At 35.9% G+C, this 23,208-nt stretch overlaps 1 protein-coding gene across 4 annotated transcripts in view; it reads right to left on the minus strand.

Annotated features, from left to right (window-relative positions):
* STAM (signal transducing adaptor molecule) overlaps window positions 1-23,208 on the minus strand; it is a 109,796-nt gene that overhangs the window by 50,277 nt on the left and 36,311 nt on the right. For 3 of the 4 annotated variants that reach the window (XM_035021537.1, XM_035021536.1, XM_035021534.1), the window contains exon 2: window positions 19,284-19,368. In XM_035021537.1, coding sequence (XP_034877428.1) covers window positions 19,284-19,351 — 68 coding nt within the window. In that variant the 5' untranslated portion in view covers window positions 19,352-19,368. Of the gene's footprint in view, window positions 1-19,283; window positions 19,369-20,328; window positions 20,348-23,208 lie in introns of those variants that run through there. The other variant, XM_035021535.1, reaches the window with a different exon arrangement.

Below are 23,208 nucleotides of genomic sequence, written 5' to 3' on the forward strand. Positions count from 1 at the left end.
CAGTCATTTAAAAGTCTGCCTTTGGCTCAGGTCATGATCCCGGGATCCTGGGCGCTTCTTGCTCAGCGGGGAGTCAGCTTCTCTCTATCCCTCTGTGTGTGCGCGCTCTCTCTCTCTAGCTCTCTCTCTCAAATAAAATCTTTATTAAAAAAAAAAAAAAAAAAAGCAGAACCTACCTAAATGCTCCCTACAAGAAACTGTTTAAATATAAAGACATATGTAACTTAAAAGTGAAAGAATGGAGGAAAGAAAGATATACTAAGCAAACATAAACCACAAGAAAGCTGGGGTAGCTATATTAGTATCAGGCAAACTGCACTTCAAAACAAGCCACATTACCAGGGATATAGAATAAAATTACAAAATGATAAAGGGATCAATTCTCCAAGGAGACATAATAGACCAAGATGTATAAGTCTTATCTAAAAACAAAGCTTCAAAATACATGAAGCAAAAACTAATAAAACTGAAGAGAGACAAATCCACAATTTAGTTGGAGACTTCATTCCTTTGTTAGAAATTGATAAAACAATTAAACAGAAAAATAGGTTTGGGAACACTCTACTCTACCATAGCAGAATATATATCATTTCCAGTACATACAGATTATTTACCAAGACCATATGTTGAACCATTAAAAAAACTTAATTTTTTAAAAAACTGAAATGATACATGCTATGTTGTTAGACCATGATAAAATTATACTATAAATGAGTAATATGAAGAAAACTGGAAAGTCTCCAAGTTCTAAATAACCACAGTTGGTCATAATACATTATCTTTTTTAAAGATTATTGGGCTTGATTACAGTATAATTAAGGATTTCTGTACCTTTGTACGTAACTAGTCTATGGTTTTCCATTCTTTATTTTTGTTATTGACTTATTGCAGGCCTCATAAAGTGAGTTCCAACAAAGAAAATTCTGAGCCCAGATGGCTTCACTAGTGAATTGTACCAAACAAGTACCATTATGCTGAATATACAAATTTTTTGTAGATGTCCTTTAACAGGTTGAGGAAATTACCTTTAGTTCTTAAATTAATGAAAGATTTTGTTATAAATGTATACTGAATTTTTTCAAAGGAACTTTCCACATTTATTGAGATGATTCTATGGGGTTTTTTCTTTAGTCTGATGAGATGGTGAATTACACTGATTTTTTTTTTAAAGATTTTTTTTTTTTTTTTTATTTGACAGAGAGAGACACAGTGAGCGAGGGAACACAAGCAGGGGGCGAGGGAGAGGGAGAAGCAGACTCCCCGCTGAGCAGGGAGCCCGATGCAGGGCTCAATCCCAGGACCCTGGGATCATGACCTGAGCCGAAGGCAGAGGCTTAACCGACTGAGCCACCCAGGTGCCCCTACACTGATTTATTTTCAAGTGGTGAACCAAGCTTGTCATGCCTGAGATAAATTCCACTTGACTTTTCTTTAAAGAACCAGCTCTACTTTTGAACTTTCTCTACTGTTTTTCTCTTTTCAATTTCATTAATCTCTGCTCTTCCTTTCTTTTCTTTTGCTTCCTTTAAGTTTGTTCTTGTTTCTTAAGATAAAAACTTAGATCACCGACTTGAGAGATTTCTTCTTCTAATATAAGCATTTAATGATATAAATTTACCTCTATGGATTGCTGTAGCTACATCCTACAAGTGTTGATATATTTCATTTTCACTTTCATTTCACTGAAAATACTTTCCAACTGCTGTTGTGATTTCCTCTTTGACCCATAGGTTATTAGCCCAAAATGGAGATAAAACGTAATCATAAAAAAGTAATTGAAAAGAAAGAAAACTGGAGGGAAAAAAGGAACAGAAATAAAACATAATTGAAAACTACTAGCAAAATGGAAGCTTTAAATCCAACCATATCAATAATTACATTAAATGTAGTCTCAACACTCCAATTGCTAGGCAGAGACTGTCAAATTGGATAAAAAAACAAGAAACAAGTATATGCCAGCTATAAACTATCTATAAGAAAATCTATTTTCTAGGGGCGCCTGGGTGGTGCAGTCGTTAAGCGTCTGCCTTCGGCTCAGGTCATGATCCCAGGGTCCTGGGATCGAGCCCCGCATCGGGCTCCCTGCTCCGCGGGAGGCCTGCTTCTCCCTCTCCCACTCCCCCTGCTTGTGTTCCCTCTCTCGCTGTGTCTCTCTCTGTCAAATAAATAAATAAAATCTTTAAAAAAAAAAAAAAGAATCTATTTTCTATAGTTATAGTTTATCTTATAGATAGATAATCTAATAGATTAAAAGGAACAAGACAGGAAAAGACATATCAACATTAATCAAAAAAAGAAAGACAAGTGGCTTCAACAATTTCAAACAAGATAAAAAGGGACATTTCATAATAATGAAAGGGTTACTTCTCTAAGGAAAACATTAACAGTTCTAAGTGCATAAGAGAATTTCAAAATATATAAAAGAAACTTGGATAGAAATGAAAGGAAAAACTGACAAATCATCTAGAACTTCAACATACTCCCCTCTCAATAATTTGACAGTATAAGTAAAACAAACAAAAATTATGGATATGGAATAACTAAACACTACCACCTATCTGGACCTACTGAACATTCTACTCACACATGGCAGATAACACAATTTTCAAGTCTATAGAAAATTCACCAAGATAGATCACATTCTAGACTATAAAACAAATGATAACAAACTTAAAACCATACAAAATATGTTCTTTGACCACAAGAGAACTAAACTACAAATTAGTAACAAAATGATTGCAGGAAAATTCCCAAATGTTTAGAGATTACACACAAATCTAAATAATTCTTACATCAAATGAAATCAAAGAAACATAATTTCACCTAACTAAATGAAAGCACACTATCAAGTATTCTGTATAAGAACGTTCATAGTGGTTCTCTTCATAATAGCTAAATGGAATCCTACAATATTTATCCTTTTGATAGTGTTTTATAATATTAAGTAATGCAAATGTTCCTCAACAGATAAATGGATAAAAAAATTGTAATATATTCATACAATGGACTGTCCCTTGGAAATAAATAGAAGTAGTGATATACATAAAAACTTGGACTTAGCTCCAAAACATATTCTACACTAGATACAAGATTACATACTATACAAATTCATTTTATGAAATTTTAGGAAAGGAAAGTTTAATCTATAATGACATAAAGCAGATCAGTAATTGCTTAGGACAGCAGGAACTTTAGGAAGTGATTAAATGCTCTCTATCGTGACTGAAGTAATGCTTATAGTATATATGTCAATCGCATCAAATCATCAAACTGTATACTTACAAGGAATGCATTTTATTGTGAGTAAGTCATTTATTAGTAAAACATTTTTTAATACCAGGCCATATATGTGGTAAACCTGTATTTCATGGGGATGCTATATAATTAGCAGTAATAGTAATAGCAAGTAACTACAACCTATGAACATCTATGTGTTCAGGATCTCAAAATTTTACATAAGGAACTCATTCAATTTTCAAAACATTCACAGTAAACTGGAGTCTTATAGTTGTTCAATTCCTTGCCCATGATACCTAAGCAGATAGTAAGTGGTACAAACAAGATTCCAACCCAGGTGTGGCTGAGTCTAAATACTCTATCTTCTGACCACAGAACTGTCTTGCAATGAACTTCGATGATGGAAGGTGGGAGCTATTCATAGAACTCAAAGGATGATGGCCTCAAAATATTAATTCATTAGATTGAAATGGCGTTTGTTTTACTTAATATTATAAAACATTATCAGAAGGATAAATATTGTATGATTCCATTTATATGAGGTCCCTAAAACAGGCAAATTCATGGAATTTGGCCTTGACAAGTAAAACTCACCAGTGGCAAGGAAGAGGGGGAAATGAGAAGTTATTATTTAATGCACACAGAGTTTCTGTTTGGGATGATGAGCGAGTTTTGGAAATAGATAGTGAAAACATACACGAAAGAAAAACCCTTATCAAGGGATTTAACGACAATGGGCCCTGAAGAAATTGGCCAGTAAGAATAATTACCCTAAAAAATGCTGGGGTGCCTGGGTGGCTCAGTCGTTAAGCATCTGCCTTCGGCTAAGGTCATGATATCGAGCCCCACATCGGGGTTCCTGCTCAGCGGGAAGCCTGCTTCTCCCTCTCTCGCTCCCCCTGCTTGTATTCCCTCTTTCGCTGTGTCCCTCTCTGTCAAATAAATAAATAAAATCTTTAAAAAATAAATAAATAAATAATGTCTTTAAGAACTGGAATACAATTACTAAACACTGTGATAGGGGCACCTGGGTGGCTCAGTCGTTAAATGTCTGCCTTCGGCTCAGGTCATGATACCAGGGTCCTGGGATCAAGCCCCATGTCGGGATCCCTGCTCTGCGGGAAGCTTGCTTCTCCCTCTCCCACTCCCCCTGCTTGTGTTCCCTCTCTTGCTGTGTCTCTGTCAACTAAATAAAATCTTTAAAAATAAAAAAAAATTTAAAAGCCCACTGTGATAAATTTTTAAAAGTCATTTTTAATAGGGAAAAATTAAAATAAGAAAGGATTTCTGTTTCTAAGAATGTTTCACTGACTGCTGGAAGCTTTCCTCCTAAAAAGCACGGAGATAAGAGAAAAAAATTTTAATTATATTTATTGAATACCTATTGTAATATGTCAAACATTCATCTCTTATGATTCTGAAGCTCTTTTTCTATTGATTTTCTATGACCTTAATACTACCTGAGGGGCACCTGGATAGCTCAGTCGGTTAAGTATCCGACTCTTGATCTCAGCCCAGGTCTTGATCTCCACGTCATGAGTTCAAGCCCCACACTGGGCTCCACACTGGGTATGGAGCCTACTTAAAAGAAAAAAAAGTTATCTGACAGCAACATTACTAATCTGAAGAATTAATATACTGTAGCACTATTATTTAAATTTTGCCTTTTTCTTTTCTTTTTTTTTTAAGATTTTATTTATTTATTTGAGAGAGAGCGAGAGAGAGAGCACAAGCAGGCAGAGAGGCAGAGGCAGAGAGAGAAGCAGGCTTTCTGCTGAGCAGGGAGCCCGATGTGGGGCTCGATCCCAGGACCCTGAGATCATGACCTGAGCCGAAGGCAGACGCTAAACTGACTGAGCCACCCAGGTGCCCGTAAATTTTGCCTTTTTCATAGTAGGACTTGTTTTAGGAGCCAGAATCTGTGACCCCATGCTAATTTCTGCAGTTGTGAAAATCATGCCGACATATAAAAACACAAAATTATAATTTCAAGCACCAGTAAAGGCGAAATATAAAAGGGATTATCTGAATGCTAAAATTAAAACCATTAAAAAATAATGATCCAAAGATGATTCAGCTCAGAAAATGAACTTATTAGAAAATAATCCTCTATACTTGCTTAAATTAAATTTCTGATATATTGTTTATAAACCACTTTCATTTTTTTAAAGAAAGCACTCTAAATTCTGATGACTTTTGGAAAGGGAAGTAGGAAAGGGCTTTGAAATTCAACCTTTACTTTTTATTTTATATATTTGTATATTGTTTGAATGTTTTACCACAGCCAATTTCAAAAACCAAAGCAAAAGTATCTCTGGCACCAAAACAATCTTGGCTATTGCACCATAAAAAGGATAATGTCATAAAAAGCCAATTAGAATGCTTATAAGTACTGAGGAATATAGTGAGTAAAACACAAAAGTGAAAGTGAAATAATACATACACATTTGATTATTAAATCTTACAATTTAATGAAAGATTATGGCTAAAATACTGTTTTTAAAAAGGCTTAAGAGTTATTTTTTAATATAAACCTATGGCTTTCAAATAAAAGTAAACACAAAAATATTCATGTAAATAGAATATATTCATATATGTATATGCATGTACTATGTTTACTAGCTTTGGTACTAGTGAGCTCACCTGGTACCCATACCTTGGCTTCCTTTTTTTTTTATAAGTGAATTTAAAATAAGTATACTATGGCTATTATCCTCTCAATGAAAAAACACAAGTGGACTATAGAGACTATATAATTTATCAACTATACAAGTACCTTTTTGAGAGTGAAAGGGATGCTAACTGGGCAAAGTTCAGGAACAGTAGGCATAAAGTGAGATTATCCAAGACAAACTACATGTATAGTCACATCTGAGACATGTAATTCAGAAAAAAGGTGAGAAAAAAAGAGGCAGCACAGAATTTTCCAACTATCTAAAAGTAGAGCATTCCTGTAAAGACTTGTATAAGCCTAAACAGCCTAAAGGGAAGAAGCAATTACAATTTATAAGGAAAATGTTTTTAGCATTCCCAGACCCCAAACATAACCTCTCTTAGGCTTTTCTGATACCTTAGGACACATCTTGCTAATGGATGCACAAAGTAAGTCAAGATAAAGCAGATGCTCATAGACACAGTTCAAAGCTATGGTGACTTGATGCAGAGATGCCGAGTGTAGTTCCCCACGGGGAGCTGGGCGACGCTACTCTTGCTGCCCCAGGTGTGGGCTACCTCTAAAACAGCTCAAAGAAAAACTGAAACCATTTTCACTTCTGGCCTTTTTTTGTAAAAGTGAAGATTCCCTTCAAATTTCTTTTAGTTAGGGTAAACAGGTACTAGTGTAGGTCCTTCAGTAAGAGTGAAGTAGTGTAACACAAACCTTCCAGAAGCAGAGGATACCTGTACTTTCATGTGGCTGTGGCTTCTAAAGACTTTTTCTCAAATCACAGACCAACCAGAAAACAGACTTTTCAGGAACGTACACAGCTGCCTTGGCATATATCAGTTCTGATGAACTAAAGCATCAAAGTCAATTTCATTATTCACAAGTATTATTCCAATCCACCTCAAAAAACTACTGTGGGCTTCAGCAGAGCTTTAAGAGGGGCCTCTTTTCTATCGAATCCTCTCTACTCTGTCTCCCATCATATCACTCTCAGTCATTTGGTTTCCATGTGAAGTTACAACTACTAAAATTAAGCTACCTCATGCTCAAAAGTAAATGAAAATTAAGGCGTGAACCCTCCTTAATCTTCAGACACAATTATCACAGAGTCATGCTACTGTGCTTTCTTTTGCAATTCAGACTTTTCCAGGTTCCCACAGAAAACAGAATGCAGAACGTGAAGCTCTTAAGGCAATTCTGGAAAGGATATATTCTTTAAATGAATTTCATCAACAATCACTCCTTTGTTCGAACAATGATTTAATAAAACTTTTCATTCTTGCTCATTCATCTTATTGGAAAAGTACCCAGAAAGCAAGAACCCTCTACATAGAGGGCCATATGTTTATATCAGTGCTAAAGGATACCGACCCTTATGATTAATCCAGTTTGGTTACCAAAACTGTCACACTGAATCACCATCTCCATGTAAATTACAATGGCACTGTGAAAAAAATATTCACCAAGTAGCAAGTAACTCTGCTGATAACGCTTTCATTAACTAATGTTATGCCGTCATTTTCACTTTGGCTTTTATGAATTTTCATAAGCTACGTTTTACCACATCATGTATATAAAACAAAACCATGAAAGGTCACGATGAAACTAAGTCTTTATAACTACCCAACAGTTTTTACATGTTAGCTGTTCTTATTTACAAATATCTACAAATGGGTAGAACTCTCTCAACACAGAATAACAATTTTCTATGCAAAAAGTCATAAATAAATGTCAGATGAAAGTAGTAAAGGACCCTTACATCACATTTTGCCATTGAAGTTCTTAATGACTGTGTATCTCAAGTATCAAAAATGAAATTTACTATTTTGTTTACTAAAATTCATGGTTTTGTTCTCATGATATATTCATTGTTTTGTTATCTAGGTCAAAGTTCTCATTCAATACTTACAGAGCAGGCCTCTGTGGCAAATTATATATTCCAAAGATAACCACAATAATAACTCCCTTTTTTTTTTCCTAAAGATTTTATTTGACAGAGAGAGAGAGATCACAAGTAGACAGACAGGCAGGTAGAGGGAGAAGGAGAAGCAGGCTCCCCACCGAGCACAGAGCCCGATGCAGGGCTCGATCCCAGGACACCGGGATCATGACCCAAGCCAAAGGCAGACGCTTAACCGACTGAGCCACCCAGGCGCCCCTAACTCCCTTTCCACATGCTCTTCTATGAAGTGACCTTGCCACTTCCCATCAAGAGGTGAAGTTTAATAACTCTCCTCTTAAATGTGGGCTGACCCCAGTGACTTGCTTGACCCACAGAATGTAGTACAAGTGATATTCTGAGATGTATAGTTCATAAAAAGCTATATAGAATACACCTATATCTCTTAGAACATGTGCTCTTAGGATGCTTCCTCTCGGATCCCAGCCACCATTCTGTAAGAAACTCAAGCCACAGGTATAGGCCTTGGCAAATGTTTCAATTGATAGCTCCAGCTGAGATCCTAGTTGACTGCCAGATATCAACTGCCAGCCATATTGAGCACCCATCCCAATCAGGCCTTCAGATATTCCAGTCCCAGTCATTAGGTGACTGCAAGTTCATGAGAGACCTAAAGCAAGAAGTGCCCAGCTGTTAACCCACAGAACAGTGAAGATAATAATAAATGCTCTCTTAAGCCACTAAGTCTTAGGGTGGTTTGTTATGTAGCAATAGATAACTAGAATCACCTCTAACAAGTATGCTGACAGTTGTTAGCTTTAAATACTATTAACTTGTATTATTTAGAATTGTTTGGGTTTTCTTCTCATTTTTTTAAAATAAAATTTTAATAAAATTGCCTTAACTGTTTATCTCCCCATCTTGAGGGTTCCTGAAGATAGGATCCAGGGCTACATTGCTCATCCTTGGCTCCCTACTCCCTAGCCACGGCACATAATTATGTTCTTAAGTGATATTTGAGGAAACAAAGATAGGAATTATTTAGCTCCTACTGCTGCTCACCAGTGACTGAAGATAAAACATTTTCATTCTGAATGTTGCCTACAATAATGCCTTCAACATGGTTGATGCTCAGTAAAAAGTCACTAAGCTAAATATGGAAAACACTACTTTTCACTGCTGTACAATACTTAGTATTTAGAATAATTGAATAATCCTCCTTACAAAGCTCTATTACTGACTCCTGTATGTCTTCCACTGAGTTAGTTTTCTATGAGAAAAATGTACATGCTTTCATAAAATCTTGTCTTAGAATTATAATAGGATCACAATAAGGGAAAATGCAGATTAAGTAATGCTGGGAGGAGCATGGGATGTGAGGTTAGAGATTGATGGTAATAAACATAAATGAAGTATTTTGTAAAAATACATGCTAAAGATAAAATCTGCATGTGCATTAGAAGTCCACCAATGATTCTCATCACCCACCTCTGTAAAGGGTAGTCTCTCTAAAAACCTTCTCAAAATTCCATTTTGGTATTTTAAAAATTTTTGTAAGACATACCTTCTCTTTTCTTTATCTTGAGATGGGAAAACAAAAAGATTGGGGTCAGGGATAGGGATAAGAACAGGGAAAGGGAAATTACTTTTTATCTTTCCCAGTTTTCCAACCCCAGAATAACTTTGTTGCTCTTAACTTACCATGTGAGAAATGAGCAGAGCACAAATCTCACCATTGTAAAATGTAAGGGAATAGTACCATTTCCTGGGGTGTGTTTCCAAAGTCAGGGCATAGGCAAAAATTGCAGTTAATTTCTCTTGATTAGGGAGTTACCTATGAGAAAACACACTCTGCCATCTCTCAAATATGCTCAACATAGGCAACTTTTCCTCAATTATTAGAGCAAAAATGTTACTTTCAGCACCCATTGAATAAAGTGGCTTTCATGCAGGGTCATGTTGTTTAAAAAAAAATGCATATACTGAGCAAGAATCACACTCGATGCAGTGAGATATTCATACTCTAAGAGAAATGAAAACTGTAATGGTGAGATGGCACGTATGAGCTCACTAAATGGACAATAGGGACAAGTCTATAGGAAAAATACAATTTGAGGGGGCTACAAAGAACACAGTTAAATTCAGTTAAGATAAACATGCATATGATGCAGCTCAAATCTGTAGTCAGAAGATCATGGAAAAGCAAAGCTAATTTTGTATTCCTGCAACTCTCTTTTCAAAGAACAATGAAATTTCAAATCTCTTTAAATAGCCTCAAGTAAATCTCCAAAACTGTTACATTATTCGTAAGTGTCTACCTACTTACGAGTATGTTGCTGTACAGTTATGACAGATAAATAGCACAACGTTAGTCTCTAGTCACCAGCTAGTGGGACTCCCTGAAAAGGTCCTTCCATTAATACATATGGAAAAAGCCAAAAACATGTAATGATTCTGTTGGATAAAGGAGTCAAGATTTGTGACAACTTGTGCTTTATAAAATTTTGTTAAAAACCCTCATTTCAAATATGTCCCACTCCTCTACTTCTCATTTGAAAAGTATTTTTGTATCATAAAAATATTAAGTTAAACTGTGATAAGGTTTTATATCCTTAAGGAAATTACTACCACTAAAAAGACAGTAAACTTGAATTCTAACTACTGCATCTATTAATCAATCAATGATCTTAGATCAATTAACTTTTCAAAATGAGGATACCACCTTCTTCATCATCCCCTCATAGAATCTGACAAAAAAAATAATAGGACATTTTCTTCAAAATATTGCAAATATAAAAGAAAAACAGAAAAAAAATAGTAATAATAAGGTAAAACACAGTTAATGAATGTGCTTGCATAGTTAACCTCTAATCACCTATGAAATAAGAATGAAAAAGGACAAAGACACTAGCAGTAGGCTTCTAAGTAGAAGCACTATTATGTGTTCAGAACAGAAAAATTCTTTGTAGTGTAAGACTATCTGGAGTAACACATTCCTGGGCCCCACCTAACCAGTGTCAGTACTTACACCCATATTTTGACAACCAAAGCCATCCCTAATATATCAATATCACCCAGGCTGAGAACCACTACTAGACAAAAGCAGCACTATAATATAGCAGAAAAAGTAGAAAAGATTTGAAGCTTGACAGACAGACCTCATCTTGAAAGGGGATTCTAAAGCTTCCTAATCAGTATGTTATTCCAATACTTCCTTTAAGAATTGTGCCAGGGGGGCGCCTGGGTGGCTCAGTTGGTTAAGCGATTGCCTTCGGCTCAGGTCATGATCCTGGAGTCCCTGGATCGAGTCCCGCATCGGGCTCCCTGCTCGGCAGGGAGCCTGCTTCTGCCTCTGACCCTCCCCCCTCTCATGTGCTCGCTCTCTCTCATTCTCTCTGTCTCAAATAAATAAATAAAATCTTTAAAAAAAAAAAAAAAAGAATTGTGCCAGGGATACAGAAAATTTCAACAACATTAGTTCTAGTTTGTTCTTCTATCAAATTACTTTTACAACTTTAACTTTCAAATTATCTTAAAGTGATTTTTAAATTGTCATTTTGCATGCTATAAAAAGTGCTTTACTACAACTTACCATTCAGGGATTTATGTGGTGCGGTGGAAGGCTAAATGTACACAGTCTTAGTACGGGGGTAGTACCTAGCAGGCACACACTGAAAGATACGGGAATTCAAATCTTTGCTGAAGTAATTTATTTTTAAATTAATAGATAATAAAAACCTTCCTTGAATACTGAGAAGAGTCTAGTGTTGAGGATGCCTTTCAAAAGCATAAAAGCATTACACGAACTGTAAGAGAACTCTAATATAAAATATGAAAGCAATCAGAACCTATACGGACAGGAGTCAAAAGAGAGCCCCAACCACTCCTTCCTAGGCCTGCAAGGTTCCATCTGCAAAGGTCAGGAGGAAGTCTTAGGCACCCAACTTTCTCTACTATCCAATAATTGAGAATTTGAGAACACATGCCTGTTTATACCAGTCCCTATGAGAAGCTGCAGACTACCCATCATTAAATAGCTCTACATATGCAGTACTTTCCACCTTCTGAAACCTCTCCACTGTGTCCTCTAGAATTTACAGTCCACCATCAACAAAAGCCCCAATCCTCAGTCCTCTGGCTCTACAGAAATCTGGCTCTCCAGGGAAGATACTACTCCCACTATATAGGGAGGTACAAGACATGGGTCTTCTTTGCCCCCTTTACTACTTCCAAATCATTCTTCCTCCCTCTTTCCTAAAACAGTCCAATTCTCATCAGGCCAGACTATCTTCTTACTGCATTTATTTAAAGAACCTCAAGTGGAGAAGGAAGGGAAAAATTAAGGGGGGGAAAATCAGAGGGGGAGACAAACCATGAAAGACTATGGACTCCGAGAAACAAACTGAGGGTTTTAGAGGGGAGGGGGGTTGGGGGATGGGTTAGCCCAGTGACAGGTATTAAGGCACATACTGCATGGAGCACTGGGTGTTATATGCAAACAATGAATCATGGAACACTACATTAAACTAATGATGACTATGGTGACTAACATAAAAAAAAAAAACAAATTTTTTTTGTTTTCAAGTGGGGCGCCTGGGTAGCTCAGTCGGTTAAGTGTCCAACTCTTGATTTTGGCTCAGGTCATGATCCCCAGGTTGTGGAATCAAGCACCATGTTGGGCTCTGTGCTAGGTATGGAGCCTACTTCAGATTATCTCTCTCCCTCTCCCTCTGCCCCTCCCTCTCTCTCTAAAAAACAAAACAAAACAAAACAACAACAACAACAACAACAAAAAGAAACACCTCAATTACTGCTTCATCCCTCAGTGATTTTAACTCCTGGCTCACTGCCACTCTCTCCAACATTATTCCTGTCTTAATTCTCAGAGATGTTAATTCATCTACGTAAGTGATGTTCCCAACATCTTGACTTTTCAACTTCTATCCCACTTTATTAACTGCCATGATCACATCCTAGACCATGCCATTACCAGTAAGTGAAAACCCTCTATAATATCAATTTCAAGCATTCCAACTATCACTTCTATTTTTCTAACTCACTCACTCTCTTATATCCAACTCTGTGCTCATTTAAGGCAACTCACCTTTGTTCCAGCTACGCTGTATCTTTGAAGTTCCTAGCACCAAGCATTTTCTCTCTTGCAGGATTCATGTAAATGTTATTTCCTCTGCCCGGGACCTGCTTTCAGCTCTTAGATTCTTCTCAACTTTAAAATCGTAAATGTTATCCCTTCAAACTAGTCCTTCCCTGAAAAATCTAAGTAGGTCTTCTCCTTTTATTCTCCACTAAAGCACTCTGATCACTATCTTCTTAGCTTGTTATCTACCTGTTTATTTCTACTTTCTACTAACTGTCACCACCGCTGATCACAAAGGCTTTGTTGTTTTATTTACCACTGCATACACAAAGCATGATACCCAGGCAGTACTCATTGTTTTGTCAAATAAAAGAAAAAATGACTGATGTAGAGAAAATGAAACTAAAAATAACTCCACAATGTAAAGTAAAAGAGACATGGAAATCAAGACCACATTTTACAAAAAAACCCTTTAATTTTACTCCTGTTGGGATTTCCCCTAATTTAAATTATACTTAATCCTAAATATGAATTAGATTCCATTTGTAAACTGGAAAAACCTTCAGTACCTAGAGCTGCTGTGATAATTATATATATAATGTTTCTAAGGAACTTAAACAAGACCTGGCAAATAATAAGCCATCAATAAATGTTGGCTATTATTTTTAAAAGAGCACTTGATTTTGAAAATTAAGGCCTATAAGCTGAAGCTACAATTATAATAGAATATAATATATATAGGAAGAGATGTGTTTCTCTACCTGATTGAAGATGGCTGGGTCAGAGACTACTTTTTCCTTTAAAAAAAAATCTGGAAATATTCTATCAAACTCCAGTTGAAAAACAGAAATAGTCACAGCCCAGGTCCAAGACAAGACAGACAAAATGAAAAGCAATTTTAGCAAACTCTTTTCCAAAGGTTTATATTTGTATTTTTCACAAAATGTCAGTAATAATTGTCATTATCCTTCTAGTTCTACAGGAATAAATCAAAGATTTACCGCCTAAATAGATTCCTTAACCACGTAAAGGAAAAAGTTATATCATGTTTTCCACATTCAGTCAACTATATCTCTGACCAAAGCTAAGCAAAGACAGTTCAGATATAAAATAATAGCACAAATTAATCCAGATGTCAATTAGAGAAAAATTTTAACTTGGTATTGTGGATAATCAACACCTACCCTCACATTTATTTTTCACATGAAAATATAAACAAATCAATTAAAACTAACAAAAGCTACTCATTATGTGAAGACATGTTAAAGAAAAATGCTACCATCATTCTCAAAGTTCTCTTGATTCTAAACAAACAGACCTTTCAGTCCATCATATGACCTCACTGGCTAGGCATTTTTCAGTACTTACTCATACACTGGAATTGCACACTAAAAGTCATGTGAATAAAAAAAAATAAAATAAAAGTCATGTGAATATCCTAGGAAGTCAGAAGAAATTTTCAAAATGTTCTTTAAAGTTTCAAGTCCAGCATATTCAAACATTTCAGGCTTAAAAAAAAAAACACCTCTAACCTACAGGAAGTAAACAGTAACCACATCTACTAGGTTTCCTGAGACTGATATAATTATTTGTAATTATTAATTAAACGATTTTAGTTAATAATTATTATTTAAGTGTGGTAATATTCTACATGCCACTAATCAAAAACTCATGTTAAACTACAAAATGATTTCTAAGTTTGTCAATTTAACAACCAATGCACGGCTAACAGACATCAAAAGAAACATATTCCTAAGGCTATCAGGATATATTAATGAATTAACTAATTACAAATGTGGAATCGTGTATATAATATGCTTATTATATATGAATGGAAAATATATTCGTATTTCTATAAAGAAACAATGGAAAGATACAAAAGGAATAAAAGCAGTTATCTATAGAGGATGGGGGGAGAAAAACAGGGATAGGAGTTAGACTTGTCCACGTTCATCTTTTCAAGCTGTTTTCATTTTTGAGCCATGTAAATATAAATCTATTTTTAAATCAAAAAAGTACGTATTTTATATAAGCATATTTCTTGAAATCAACAAATATAAATACACTCACAAATATGTATGTATGGTTTAAAGAACAGAACAATAAAACTTTTAAAAGACAAAGAATTAGGGGCGCCTGGGTGGCTCAGTAGTTAGGCGTCTTCCTTTGGCTCAGGTCATGATCCTGGGGTCCTGGGATCGAGCCCCGCATCGGGCTCCCTGCTCGGCGGGAAGCCTGCTTTTCCCTCTCCCACTCCCTCTGCTTGTGTTCCCTCTCTCGCTGTCTCTCTCTCTGTCAACTAAATAAATAAACATTTAAAAAAAAAAAGAATTAAAGGAACGTTTTTCAAAACACTGGAAGCCATGTTTATGGGTCACAGTTCTGAGTAAATAAAATTTCACAATAATGGCTCTTTTTCTTCCCTTCAAAACTTGAGAATATTTTCCAGACTACAACAACTCTAAAATAGATGATACTTACAAAAAAAAAAAAAAAAGAAGAAAAAGCCAAAAGGATCTAGGGGGGCAGGGGGGAAAAGACTTGATATAAATTATTTTATTTATGCACTAAATAATTCCACAATATACTGATGGTGACAAATCATTTTGATAAAAATACCAAAACTTATAGAAAAAGAAAAGCTTTTCCTAAAGTTCCCTCCACAATCCCCAAATCCACCTTCTTAAATAGATCTGTACATTTTATAAAATTAGATTAAAACCAAACGGCAATGCTTTTTTAAAAAATCTAGACTGTTGCCTAGTACACGAATAACTGTATGAAATACATTCCAATCCATAACTTCCCTCTACTTCAACCTACCCTACTTAAATCTGTTTTAGGAAAATACACATCACATGGGTATGGCTTCAGGAACACCCCTATTACACCAATGACATTTCTCAGTCTTCTCTAAAGCACACCAGATACCTAGACTACCTCGCAGACAACCTACAGTAATGTTCAATATTCTTATGCTACCATCAGCAACCCATAACTAAACATATGTATGTAGGTTCCTAGATAACATAAACCAAATCTCCACAAGTTCTCCATATATACTAATTACAAAATGATTTTAAAAATTAAAAACAAACGGTAAGTGGTTACCAGGTGCTGGCGGGGGGGAGTGGGTGGGGGTGAGTTGTTATCTAGTAAGCAGAGTTTTAGTTAGGGATGATGAAAAGTACTGGAAATGGATAGTGGTGATAATCCCACAACAATGTGAATGTACTGAATGTCACAAACATGCCACAAATGTTTAAAGTCATAAATTTTATGTTATACATATTTTACCACAATAAAAACTAAGCCAACAAAAGAAATATTATGAACACCACCATAAGTATCCCACAGTTTACTGCTCACCTGAAAAGCACCTTCATAATTTTCTACTACTAAGCTGATCTGAGAATATCTAACAATTGTTTAACACTTATCCGTAAGCATGTAGGTATAACACCTAAGGCCCACAATAGTTTTAGGGGCCCACAAAAATGTTTAATTTATTTTATTTTTTTTTTTTCAAAGCAAAGTTTATTGAGCGATAGTAAAGTGATAGTACAAAGCTCCCAAAGAGGAAGGGGAACCAAGAGGGTTGCCCGTTTTAACTTATTTTAAAAGAAAAGAGAGAAAAAATGAACTTTTGGGGCAAAGAAAATGTTTGGATGTATAATAATATAGTTGTCTTTGTAACAATGCAGTCGTAAAATAGTTTTATTAATTTTCACGGAGAAAGGGACCCCTGAACGTAAAAGTGCCGAAGGCCCATGAAAGTGAACACAGCCCTAAGGTTTCCATTTCCTATTATGAAATTATCAAGATACAACAAGAAAGTGAAAACACAACTGGATATGTATATAAAACATTATTCTTAAAGAGAAATCACAAACCAAATTATTATAAAAAGTATCTACAAAATGAATACCAAATTTATCTTTACCAATGTAAAGATGAAAAGAAAACTGACAGGGTGAAGAGAGGCAGGACTTTGTAACTGGAATGCTAGATAAAAGTTTTATCTCCAAAATATACTAGGATGGAATTAGGTTGATACCTAATCCTTAACAGACAAATTGTCACAAAATTGAACTTCAATCAAAAAGAGGTTAAGTTGCACGCATTTAACCATGTGCCTGATACTACTATAAACACTTTATATATGTTAATTAATCTCACACTGACAATAAGTCCCCTGTGAAGAAGACACTATTTTTATTCCTACATAGCAAATGAGGAAGATATGATACTTACCCAGTGTGACACAGCAAAGTGGTCAGAGCTAGGATGTGAACCCAGGCAGTCTCACCCCAAAGTCCATACTCTCAACCACTAAGCTATCTGCTTCTTTCCTCTGCACAACAAATATTAATGGACCTTTTCATTCTATAAATCTAAGTCTATCAGATAGACATAAACTACCACAACACAAAACAAAACACAAACAAAAATGATTTTGATAGAGTGCTTTGAGGATTCACAGGACCATAATATGATTTGCTGTAAAGGGGATAAAGAAAGCTTTGTGGAAAAAATGATATGTATATTGGGCCTGGAAAGATATGAGACACAGAAACAGAAAATGGGAGAATAAAATATTTCACACTAAAGGAATGCAAGGACCAAAAGCATTAAACTAAGGTAGAAAAGCACTGGCAACTGAAAAGCTTGAGTTGAAAAAAATGGTACTTAAGAGTAAATGGAAAATAAATGAGTCAGATGTCTAAAGGGAGGTCAGACAACTCACCGCAGAAAGTAGGGGAGTAACATGGTCAGAGTTGTTATAGGGAAACTAGATATAAGAAGTGGACAGAAAAGAAATGGAAAGAAATGTCCGAAGGTTAATTCACTAGTCCAGGCATGGTAAGGAATGTCTCAAGTAAAGTGGGACCAACAGAAATAGAGAAAAAGGAATAGAGATACAGCACAGAGAAGCTACTCAAATTCCAATTAAATTAAGGAACTAACAGGGTCAGAAAGAAAAAGATTCAGTACACTAAAATATAACGACAGCAAAGGGGATGGGTGAGGCCACATGTGGAGGCCATATTTTGGGGAACCTGACAAGGGCCGCATGTAACAGGCCGAAAAGGGCTTGATTGAAGGGGTAGAAAGACCTTGAAGACAAACTGCCCTCGCCTGGTTTGGCCAGGTTCAAGAAGTTAACTGAGAAAACTTTATAATATCAACACTCTGTGAGATATTTTGGAGGCAAATTGACAGAATTTAGCAACAGTATTAATGTGGTGGTGACTGAGGTTTTAAGTGCAAATGAAATAATCTTGTCATTAACAGAGACAGGAAACAAAAGAGGGAAAGCAGGTTTAAAGCAAAAAGAGACATGACTTCGGGTTTCTACATGGTGAGATCAAAGCTTATACAGTACGGTGTCCAGAAATAATGATGTGTCCACAAGTCTAATGATACGGCGAGAAAAATCAGAGTTGAAAATACAGATGTCACCCATATGTGTAGAAGTTGTAAGATTTAAAAAAAAAAAAAAAGTACTAGAAAAGAAAAAAGTATTAGGGGAAAAAAAATAGACCAAAGAAAGTTTAAGGAACTGCCTATATTTAGGAGGAGAGGAAGGAGAGCCAAAGAAAGCATCATCAGAGGGTCAAGATTAGCACCACAAGAATCAAGTATAGGGGTGCCTGACTGACTTGGCTGGTGACGCATGCAACTCTTGATTATGAGTTTAAGCCCCATGTTGGGAGCCCCACGTTGGATGTAGAAGTTGCTTAAAAATAAAATCTTAAAAAAAAAAAAAAAAGAATCAAATATAAAACAGCAGTGTTCTCTAACATTTTTCACAGGAAAAGTACATTAATAAGACAATATTTTTGTGGCATAAAGGGGTAAATGAGGCTAATAACCAGATGTTATTAGCCTAGGAATTAAGGAAATTATTAATCTGTATACCAGTTAATCTACTTGCTGTATTGAAAGCTCTGTACTAACAAAAAGGCTTTATGCCAAAAAGTTTAAGATTATACTGTCCTAAACTCTCTTTCTATAGTCACTGATTAGTTAGGTGGAATACTGCAGATACGACAATGAAGAAAAGAACTGAAAAATAACCGTGAAACTTGAGAAACCAACTGAGAAATCACTAATGGTTTTAAAAGTCAGTGGAAAAAGCTAGACTTCAGGAAGCAACTATGGACAAGGTTTTAATTAAAATATCAACATTGTTACCAGTCATGTTATCCTAATTGGTTATAGAGAGTAAATTAAAGGGGATGATTCTTCAAATCTTGCTAGCAAAAATATTCCCTTTTTAAACTAAATTGTAATTGTAATATGTTTTACCTTCTAACTCTCATTTTATTCATGTTAATAAAGAGAATAAATAAAGCTCCTCTGAAACTTTTAACACTTACCCAGTTCGAGATTGACCGACTTTATCACAAATATCCAAAATGAGGCCCCAATCCTCAGCAGTATTCATCTCACTCGTTGCTTTCTCTGTGTATTATGAAAAGAAATTGCAGAAACATTATTTTTAAAAAGCACATTCAAATGACCACATTGTGATAAGAAATCAAAATAGCTGCCAGCAGCCTGTTTAATGAGATAGTCGAGTACATCTGCAATGATGTAATGAGCACTGGGTGTTATATGCAACTGATGAATCACTAAATCCTATGCCTGAAACTAATAGTACACTATATGTTAACTAAATTGAATTTAAATAAAAAAATTTTTAAAAATAAAAAACAAAAAAATATTTTAAAAAGAAAAAAAATAAGCCATTGATGGGACACCTGGGTGGCTCAGTTGGTTAAGCATCTGACTCTTGATTTCAGCTCAGGTCTTGATCTCAGGGTCCTAAGATTGAGCCCCATGTCTGACTCTGCACTCAGTGCAGAGTCTGCTTGTCCCTCTCCCTCTGCTCCTCCCCCTGCCCCCGCGTGCATTCTCTCTCAAATAAATAAATAAATAAAATCTTAAAAAAGAGAAGTAGGCCATTAATACTTACTTATTTAAAAAAAAAAAAAAAAACCCCTACATACAGGTCTATTCCCTTCCCCATGAAGAAAGACTAAAATAAAGAAATACTTTCATTATCAAATAATTCTTAGGTTTACTTGCCAATGAAGAAACATGACAAGGCACAAATCTCTAACAGGAAGTTTCAGGCAATTAAACTAATTATATGATTTTGTTGATTTTCATGTCTGACATGGGGAAGAAGGAAAATGAACAAAAGAAATCAAGCTCTGAGTACTTTCCTTTAAATGAAAACTTAACAAATTAAGAACATCAACAGAGGTATCACAGATGGAGCCCAATCATCTCATTAGGCTCCCTCCCTTAATTAAAAGATTTTTTAAGGCAAACACAGAAGGATAAGGAAAACATGAGAAGCAGTAACAGCAACAATATCTCAAAAACTATGTAACAATATAGATATATGGTACCTACTTAGAAGACCCAAAAAAGATGCATCATATACTGGCAGTAACAAAAAGGCTTAAGAACCAGCCTGTTTTACACCACTGAATTCTCAGAAAAGTCAAGTACTGGTAGCAGAAGGAAATGCCTGCAGCTGACAGCAGAGAAGAAAGAGGACTTAGAATGGATTAATGCAGCTCGAAGTGTGTAGGTAGGTACCTATTTTGCCTATCTTACTCAAAGAGCAACCACCTCTCCCCAACCCACCTGAGCAAATGTGTGAAGATTTGCTTTCTGGAGATAAAGCAAAGTTTTTCTAGACAAGGAAAGACACAAAAGCATAGTTGAGACAGAAGCACCAAAAATAAGGAATTACTTCCAGTTTCCAGTACAGCATTTAAGGAACTTGGAAGTTACCACCCCATCCAACAAGTAAAAAGCTGAGTAAAGTGAAAAATAAACAACTCTTCTGAGATCCCTCAAAAGTGAGGTCACAGGCCAAATGCTGTCCCCAAATTTAGAGACACAGACAGATGGATACACAGAATACAATTTAACAGAGCAGAAACCCATAAGCAAAAATATCACCAAGAACCAGTACCACAGATCTAACCTGTAACAGACAAACTGCTGGAGGCTAAGTGTACACAATTCTGAGAGCTAAAATCCAAAAGGGCCCAGACATAGGGGATTTCCCACATTTTTGTAAATTTTATTTTCATGAGCTTTCCCAGGATATCAAGGTAAATATCCGAGAAAATTTTCTATTTTTCAGCAAGGGGAAGAGGACAATAACTATTGTGAGATACACCAGAGCATTCTCTTTTTTTTTTTTTTAAAGATTTTTATTTATTTATTTGACAGAGAGAGAGATAGCGAGAGCAGGAACACAAGCAGGGGGAGTGGGAGAGGGAGAAGCAGGCTTCCCGCTGAGCAAGGAGCCCGATGTGGGACTCGATCCCAAGACCCTGGGATCATGACCTGAGCCGAAGGCAGACGCCCAACGACTGAGCCACCCAGGCGCCCGCATTCTCTTCTTAACAAGGCCACTTGTTAATTCTTTTAACCAGCACCTAACCACCTAGGGTGTTACCAGAGATTAACCCACCTCGCGTAAGGGAAATTCCCAACTCCAGCCTGCTCCAGCCTCCCATGTGGAAGAAGGGGAATACCCAAATTCAGCCCATCTAGCCATCTTTTCCCACCTAAGAGGGGGAAAAACTGAGAAGCAGGTGAGAAATTCACACCCTAGGGGCAGAGGCTCACTTTAAAAGACTGAGACCTAATCACCAGACTATAGAACACTTCTTACCTAACGGCCTTACTATTATGTCATTCATTAAAGGACGGTGTTCCTTTTTTTTTTTTTTTTAAGGATGGTGTTTCTTTTATCTACTACATCATGTCTAGCTTTCAGCAAGCCACACTATAAGGCAAAAAAACACAGTTTGAAGAATAAGCATGAGAAACAGATTCACACATGACAGGAATGTTGGAGTTATCATACCAGGAATTTTAAAAGCTATAATTAATATGCTAAGAGCTTTAATGGAAATAGGAGACAACATGCAAGAACAGATAAAGAAAATAAGCACAGAAATGGAAATTCTGAAAAAGAATCAAAAAGAAATACTAGAAATCAAAAACAGTATAACAAAAATGAATGCCTGTGGTGCACTCATCAGCAGACAGAACGTGGCTAAAGAATCTCTGGCCTTGAGCATATGTCAATAGGAACTTCCAAAACTGAAAAGCAAAGGGGAAAAAAAAAAAAAAACCTGCAACAGATTATCCAAGAACTGTGGGAAACTACAAAAAGTAAAACATAGACATAATTGAAATAGCACAGAAGAAACACAATACTTAAAGCAAAAACAACTCAACATTTCCCCAACTTGATGTAAGACATCAAACCACAGGTCCGGGAAACTCCAAGAACACCAAGCATAAGTATCAAAAAAAACTACACCTAGGTATACCATTTTCAAACTGCAAAAAATCAATGATAAAGAAAAAAAAGAAAGAAAAAAAGCCAGCAGAAGAAAAATACCTTACCTATATAGGACTAAACATAAGAATTGCATCTGACATCTCAGAAAGCATGCAACAAAAGAAGAAATGGAGTAAAATAGTGTTGAGAGAAAATAACCACGGACCTATTATGTACCCTGTGAAATTATTCTTCAAAAGGAAAGAAGAAATAAAGCCTTTCTCAACAAAAAACCATTAAGGAAATTTGTTGCCAAATAAATGCCAAAAAACTGACCTTGCAAAAAAATGTTAAAAAGCTCTTCAGAGAGAAGAAAAATATGATATAGGAGGGGTGTGTGTATTTCCATATGAGTGAAACAAATGACAGCAAGGGTATCAGGAACAGGAGAAAAGAACTGGGAATATTCTGTTATTCATTTCACTTGCCTGCACTACCAGTGAAGTGGTATAATGTTATTTGAGAGTGGATTTGGACTACTTTTAAATGTTCATTGCGAACTCAAGGGGAACCACTAAAAATAACAAAAACAGAAGTATAATTGATAAGCTACAAAAGAAAAAAGACTGAATCATATGAAATGCTCCATGGGATGCCTGAGTGGCTCAGTCGGTTAAGCATCTGCCTTCAGCTCAGGTTATGATCCCAGTGTCCTGGGATCGAGTCTGCATCGGGCTCCCTGCTCAGCAGAGAGCCTGCTGCTCCCCCTGCTTGTGCCCCCCACCCCTGACAAATAAATGAATAAAATTTAAAAAAAAAAAAAACACGCTCAATTAAAATCACGAAAGGAAAAAAAAGTGGAAGAAAAAATAGGAAGAAATGTAACAGATATGGTAGATATTAATCCAATAATATCAATAATCACTTTAAATTTTAGTGGTCTAAATACAAATATTGCCACAATGAAAAAAAAACACAAA

This window comes from Mirounga leonina, unplaced genomic scaffold, assembly GCF_011800145.1.
Source record: "Mirounga leonina isolate KUSES-001 unplaced genomic scaffold, KU_Mleo_1.0 Mir_175, whole genome shotgun sequence".
NCBI lineage: Eukaryota > Metazoa > Chordata > Mammalia > Carnivora > Phocidae > Mirounga > Mirounga leonina.